The sequence below is a fragment of the Vigna radiata genome, unplaced genomic scaffold (assembly GCF_000741045.1).
Source record: "Vigna radiata var. radiata cultivar VC1973A unplaced genomic scaffold, Vradiata_ver6 scaffold_153, whole genome shotgun sequence".
Lineage (NCBI taxonomy): Eukaryota > Viridiplantae > Streptophyta > Magnoliopsida > Fabales > Fabaceae > Vigna > Vigna radiata.
The window spans coordinates 577,502-585,225 of NW_014542917.1; the positions used below are offsets into that span (position 1 = coordinate 577,502).

The following is a 7,724-nucleotide window of genomic DNA, read 5'->3' on the forward strand; positions in this document are numbered from 1 at the left end:
CTCATGCATCTCGGGTTCACCATCTTGACCTCCTTCATCATCCTCATGCATCTCAGCTTCAACATCCTGACCTCCTTCATCACCCTCATGCATCTCAGGTTCACCATCTTGACCTCCTTCATCACCTTCATGCATCTCNTCATGCATCTCAGCTTCAACATCCTGACCTCCTTCATCACCCTCATGCATCTCAGGTTCACCATCTTGACCTCCTTCATCACCTTCATGCATCTCAGCTTCAACATCCTGACCTCCTTCATCACCCTCATGCATCTCAGGTTGAACATCCTCAACCCCTTCATCAACCTCATGCATCTCAGGTTGAACATCCTCACCCCCTTCATCAACCTCATCAATCTCATGTTCAACATCCTCACCTCCCTCATCAATATTATATTCAATAATTTGAATGACATCGGCTTCAGACACAAGGTGCACAACATACAAATGAACTTGTCCATTTAACTTAGCTAAATTCACCATATGCATGGCTCCTACGTCATCACTCAAAGGTTCTAGCTTATTATCTAAAACAGGACCACATCCAACAGAATAAAATAAATCCTTAAATCCATTATACCCAAGTGCTTTAACTACACTCAATACTACAAAGTAACTCCACTTGTTAGGGTCAAAAAACATGGTATCACTTTCACTTACATACTTTAGGCACCCTTCGTTGACCAATTTCCCCCCATGATGAATCACAACCTCTATATCATCCTCCATGACAGACAAGATAATGAAGAATATTCTACAACTATAATTTAACGTAAAAAGACAAATATTATAACTTTAATGAACTGAAAATGACAGCAGATAAGGATATTTAAGTATGGGGGACAGTCGGGACCACAATGGCGTGCAACACTTTAGAACGACAACCCAACCCCACATTACAAAAAGCTTCACCATATAAAAACAACATTCACTGAATATTAAATTGATGTATATGTATAGAACGTACACTAACCTGGAACGAAGATCGACCCCACCATCGCTTCCGATAAACGTTTTTGGTCTTCGCGATTCACCTCGAACCTCCAAAATGCAACCCTTAAACAAATTACGAAGCTCAAATGGCCTAATTTCCCTCCTCACTAGGGACTTCAACTGCTTGCGATTCACTCCGCTTCACACTCTTCCCAATTTCAAAACGCAAATGTTTCTGAAAACTCCAATTTCACGAACCCTAATTTTAAAATGTTTATGAAAACCCCCAATTTTTAAAATGATTTTTTGCAAAAGGCCACGTGAGTAAATAAAACCAGCCAAGACACTCTGTGCAGGCCACGTATTAAATAATGGACACGTTACCCAAACAGAACAGCAAAAACCTGACGGGGTTAAGTTGATTTAACGGCGATGGCTCAATTGAGTCAATTTTACACTATTAAGGATTAAATTGGCAAAAAATAATAAAACAAGGATTGAACTGGGAAAAAGTTACGAAAAGGGACCTTTGAAGGGGTTTAACCTAAAATAAATTATGAAAGAATATTAATAATATTATAAACATAATTCAAATATTTATCAATTTAATAAATTAATATAAAAAAAACATGCCAACACACGAATTTCAAACTAATTGTTGAAAAAAAGACAAGTTCGCAAAGAATTTTGAAAAATTAGGATATCAGCCAAATTCGAAAAAGAATGTGAGTATTTAACCTTTCCAATTTCCAGTTTATCTCCTTAGACTTTGTCCTTCCATAGACAATGTTCTTCATTTATTTCTTTCACATCAACACGCTTTATGAGTGTCGTGTCTAACATTTGAACTGAGGACTCTCACAACCTTGAGAGTCCAAGAGTACTACAAGTTCGTGGAATCCCCCCACAGATATAACGTGTGGGGTCTTGATGGATCAGCAGCAAGGTTTACTAAATTCACTGTTATAATATATAACAATATATTTTAACATTTTAAATTAAAAAATAGAAAAAAATATTAAAATATTATTTCATGAAATTATCATGTAGAAGTATTTTTTATTGAAAGTGTCAATTATCAGTCCACAAATCATCTCTATTTTTTTAAAGTGGTGATATGATAATATCATTAAAAAAAAAAAAAAAACATTTGCAATACAGTCTAAAATAATAAAACTTTAATTGTATTTATTAATATTTAAAAAAAATTAAATGAGTATATTTTTAAAAAAATGTCAACCCCTCGCCTAACCTGCCCCAGCCCTCGACCCTGCCCCCGCCCTAGATATGCGTGCGGGGTCTATATGACTCTATCAATATGACTCAGTCAGTGATCTATACTTTTAAATTCACCACATGGAGGCTCTCTGTTTGTGGTCGATGAATGGTTGGATGAATGCGATGGCCATGTTCAGCCAAATTCTGAGATGGATGAAAAAACCAAAGGTACTGAGACTTCTATGTCTTGCTTCAACTGTTGTTGGACTGATCTGTTATGGATTCAGTTCCTTTCTAAACCATTTGCTGGGAAACTGGAGCTGCTGGAAGATGTTTCCTTATATTGGTTTCAGTTTCATCGTTTGCCTTGCCGTATTTTTCGCACCGGCAAGGTCGAGCTCCACCTCTCTCCGGTTGGAAGCTCATTTGGCATTTTTTGTTCTAATGGTCACTTCTGTTTATTCCTTTTTCATTGATAACGTGGTGAAGGGTAAACCTGATGCATACAGTCTCATCTCTTGTGCTGCTTTTGCTACCATGTCGCTTAGCTTGTCAAATCTCACTCAATTTGGATTCCAAATTGATCTACTATATTTCTTCTGCGGAGCTCTAACAATACAACTCATGAAGATCAGATTGTGGTTAGTCATTGTTGGAGCAGGTTTCACTTATTCCCTCCTCCAGCTTCGAGACTATCCGAGTGACACACCAGAGGAGAATCTTCAGCCCGAGGAAGAAAATCAACTCTTAATCATTGAAGTTGATGACACAGAGAGTGATGCACAACAAGCTAATTTTGATGTTGATAGTACTCTAGGTAGTTCACCAGAAGATGAGGATCTTACATTTGAAGACCATCTACAAACTCAAAGCGATTCACATCCGCATGATGCTGATCTTATCATTCAACAACAATTCATGAACTGTATAAAAGAGCTTGAGAAGGAGAATCAGAGGCTTGTTCCCATAGTTGGTAGCCACGTCGAAAACTACATTAAAGCCGTGTTTGACTCCAAAGAAGTATCGGATCCTAACGTCAACTTGGTTATGGATGTACTTCCATTGGAAATTATGAGGCACCTTAAGGAAAACGTGAAGCTGATGGTGGATGCAGGTTTCATGGACGAATGCATCGACATTTACAGCAAATCGCGAAAACAGTTTGTAGAACAGTGTCTACGGCCACTTGGGCTGCAATTTCAAACGCCCAACAAGGACGTTGAAAAGTGGTCAAAAACGTGGAAGGCTGTTGGAAAGATACTGTTTCCCAATGAAATGAGACTCTGCAGTTACATCTTTTCAGGGATACATGATGCTGCGGGGGTCTCCGCAGTCGAGAAAGTTTGCAAGAAAATTTCGACTGATCTACTGAGTTTTACCGATACCACCATAACAGCTGACAACTATTTGCCGAATCTTTTGTCCTACATCGTTCCTAAAGTGTCGGAGTCATTGGGCGAGCTGACACGAGAGTTAATCTCACCGACTTCGGTTCACGAATCGTCTATTGTTGATGATATTAAAGATGTTCGGCAAAGTTTGGGTATGCTAAACCAGTCGAGGGATGGTATTTACCCTAATAGTAATGATACTCAGGACGTTCGGCAAAGATTGGCTATGCTAAACAAGATTGGGGGGAATATTCTTTACCCCAATAAGAAGAAGGCAGGTCTGATAGATGGAGGTTTCCATTTAGTTACTGATTTGCTGAAGAAGAAGATACGGAAATTATAGTATTCTTTTTTTTGGATATTTAATAATTACTATTGAATTGTATTTGAATATTTCTGCTACTATATATATGAGATTATATTTTGGTATGTTAATCTAATCAAGATTCCAAATTTTCATAATGGTGTTTAACATTATAATGTTGAAAAAAATTATTAATACTAAATTGATAACAAACTAATTATTTCAAATAAAAGAAATAGAGATACTAGTACTGTATCTTTTGAAAATAACACCAGTAATTATAATGTGAAATTTAAATAGAAAAATGTTACTAAACAAACATAGTTTAAATTGAAAACAAGTGCCTAAATAATCTACCACGTTTTTACTGCATTAATTTGTTATCTGCATTAAATCTCTACGAAAGGCATCTAAATGAGTGACGGCTGAGCCACCATTTGTAATTGCACGAAGACATATCCGCTGAAGAGTTTTGGATCTTTCCCTGATTCCCCTTGCAAGCTCTGTGTCCAAATCCATAAACTTTTGCAGTAGCATTACAATTTCATCCTTCTCCACCAAAATACTCACATCAACGTCTTCCTTCATCCTCCAACCAACCTTCCAATCCTCCACTATCATCTTACTGTCCAATGGTTGGTCCATAATTATTGGAAAGGTCAAAAACGGAACCCCAGCAAGCACACCTTCTTTTGTGGAATTCCAGCCACAATGAGACCAAAACCCTCCAATACAAGGATGACACAACACTCTCAATTGGTCACACCATGTCACCACTAATCCATTGTTCCCACATATCTGTTTCAACCTTGAAGCCTCACCACGGGCTACCCACAAGAACCGAATGCCACTTTCCCGCAAAGCAGATGCAATCTCATCAATTTGAGCCCTTGAAACCGAGAAATGACTCCCTTGTGAGATGAAAAGAACAGAACCAGCAGGTTGTGCATCGAGCCACTCCATGTAGCCATGGCTAGTCCCGTTGTTATTGCTCAAAGTGGGAGTGTTTTGAAGGCTAAAAGAAGGTATGGCAGGACCAATAGTGTATACGGGAAAAGGCAGCTCTTCTTTTAGGACATCAATGGCTTCAGGTTCAAGCTCGTAAATGGAAGCTAATAAAAGATATTGTGCTCTGGAAACCCATTTGAAACCTTTTAGGCTCAACTGCATCGTTTGCGTACTTCTACAACTTCCATCGTTTAGCGGAAAATCTGCCAGGCGCATTGTGGAAATTCCAGGAATATAATCCACACGCTTCTCACCATTTTCTGGTATATGCATCAGTTAAACAAAACAAATCCACAAATTCAATGTTTCCACATATCAGATATGGAATTTCGTGAACTTCAAATAATCTTTTTGAAGCAGAAACCAGTAGGGATAGTCTTAGAAGTTCGTATTTTTTTCTGTAAATTATATCAACTGGTGTATAATTATACATTATAATGACTATTTATGCTAAATGCAATGAACTTTAAAAAAGAATGAGAATATGATTAAATAATCCTTACCTTTTATGTACTTTGAAAATACGCATTACATTAAGAAGATAAATATTAATGTAAAGCGATAAGCAATTTTAACACTTATGTAACTTTGTAGGATTTATAATATTATATAACATCAAATTTCTAGGTTATTTTAAATTTTTTTTCTTGTTTTGATCTTTCTTTTATTTCACTTTGGTCTGTAACGGTATTAATACAATGTCCGTAAATTTATAAATTACTGGCACATTATTTAAGATTAACATGTTTTTACTTTCTTAAAATGTTTCGAATTTTGATTATCGCCTCTCACTTTTAAAATTAATGACTTCCTCCTTGTATTTTTAAAAGCAATTATGGATCCTACTTAAAATTAGCACCTTTCTCCTTGTAATTGGAAAGCATTTAAAAAGTATATAAATCAAAGTCAATGTTTTAAGAGATACACATTAAAATTTAAATTTATCATACGGATAAGAAGAGTAGAGTAAAATTTATTGTGACTAAAGTAACATTTTTTAAGAAAATAAAAACGAAAACCTCAGATTTAAAAGCACAATTTCAAACTAATACAGATTTTATAATGATCAAACTTAATATGAGCTGAAGATAAATAATTTGTGATGTTGATTACCTGACAAATTGACAGGGTAATGTCCATTCTGATCCAGAAGGTGATGGTGGTAGAGCACAGAGAACATAGACGCGGACATGGTCCAAAACGACGCCACCGGAATATTCCTTCGGATTCCAACCACCACCGCCCAGTACAAAAAGGTGTCAGCTACGATGGCCGTTGGCGGCGGCTGAAGGCAGCGGAGCAACTCCTCAAAGGGGGCTTCCATTTTGGTCATGACAGCTTCCAGGAAGCCGAGGTGGTTGTTTGCGCGAGTGAGTTCCGACGGTACCACATTGGGGATTGAACGGAGTTCGATGTTGTCGGGTTTTGGGTCGGAGGCGATGAGAGCGAGCCATTCCTCGGTGACCACGAAGGTTACGAGGATTCCAGTGTTGTTGGAGAGAAGCAACTTGCAGAAGTTCATAAGGGGGTTGATGTGGCCCCTTGCAGGGTAGGGCATGGCCACAAGGTGACAGGGACAAGTTGATGGAGCTGAAGGAGCTTCCATGGTGAACTTAGGGGTTGCAGAAACAGTTAAGTCTTGGAAGATGAAAGTTCAAAGCTACAGACAAGAACACGTGCTTTTATATGGTTGTGTTTGGAAAATGATGCCAATTATGTGTTTCGTTTATATTTATATTGGTTAAATAATTTCTTTCCTTTCCATTTTCGAAACAAAATCGCGGTTCTTTTATTTTTTTTCTTCTTAATTTAGTTTTTATTTTTAAAATTTGATATAATCAGGTTTTTTTCTTTAATATAATTAGAAGAGTTTCCAGATTTTTTATTTTTTAAATATTTTTTTAATTATTTTTATTTTTATTTTTACTTAGCCTTTTTATAATTTTGATTTTTAAATATAAAACATGTCATATGTCATTCTTTTATTTTCCATTCAGTTCATTATTTTTATTTTGTCTTAATTCAATCTTATTTTTCTTTTAAATTAAACAATTTTGTTTATGATTTAATTTTTATAAATGTTATACAAATATTTTTATTAAAATTAATATTTCTATTAAATATTTTTACTAAGATTAAGTTTATTTATAGTGAATTTTATTTAAAATTATTTTTAAATAAAGGCTAAATACTTATTTTGGTTTTTATGTTTGTCACTTTTCTTCAAAGTAGTTTTTAATTTATTTCGACATTCAAAGTGGTTTTCTTTTTTATAAAATTTGTTCAATTTACATGTTAAGTTAAAGTTGTTTTTGTAAAACAAAATTTGTTTTCAAAGGAGTTGTTCAATTAGGGTTGAAGAAATTGGTGAAATTGTTGTTCAATTTGGGTTTGTTTTTCGTTAAAACTGCAAGGGTGTTGCTCCCTACATCTCTCTAAGTGGGACCTATACCTCCCCATTAATTTAATTTATTTCAAAAATATTCTACACCTCCTCACTATTTTCTTTATTCCAAAAATATCATACACCTCCCCACTACCATTAACAATCTTTCTCTTTCTCTCTCTACATTAATGGAGCATTCGTGTGGTTCAGATTTGAATTTGTAACATATACAAAATATAAAATTAAGAGGAAACTTCAATATTAATACTTCTACCATTTCCATTTTATAAAATTAAAAGTTAGATGCAAATACAAAATAATAAACATAATAATATTAATAGTAAATAATGATAATAAACATAATAATATTAATAGTAAATAATGATATATTATTATTATTATTATATACTAACTTTATAATGACGAAAGAACTAAATAAATTCTAAATCTTTAACAAATAATTTTTTTTATATTTTAAGTATTT

General features: G+C 35.0%; 2 protein-coding genes across 2 annotated transcripts in view; one reads left to right on the forward strand and one right to left on the reverse strand.

Moving 5' to 3' along the window:
* The window catches only part of LOC106752608 (exocyst complex component EXO70B1-like), a 29,796-nt gene extending 25,845 nt beyond the window's left edge, over nucleotides 1-3,951 (forward strand). Inside the window, exon 2 of the mRNA XM_014634321.2 lies at nucleotides 2,544-3,951. Coding sequence (XP_014489807.2) covers nucleotides 2,544-3,885 — 1,342 coding nt within the window. The 3' untranslated portion in view covers nucleotides 3,886-3,951. The remainder of the gene's footprint in view (nucleotides 1-2,543) is intronic.
* A 162-nt stretch (nucleotides 3,952-4,113) lies between these two features.
* Nucleotides 4,114-6,564, reverse strand: LOC106752637 (UDP-glycosyltransferase 87A1). The gene is made up of 2 exons (XM_014634349.2): nucleotides 5,968-6,564; nucleotides 4,114-5,114 (listed from the first exon to the last, which is right to left on the reverse strand). Exons 1-2 carry the CDS (start codon nucleotides 6,458-6,460, stop codon nucleotides 4,219-4,221), a joined length of 1,389 nt encoding a protein of 462 aa, XP_014489835.1. The 5' UTR covers nucleotides 6,461-6,564; the 3' UTR covers nucleotides 4,114-4,218.
* Nucleotides 6,565-7,724: the final 1,160 nt, after the last annotated feature.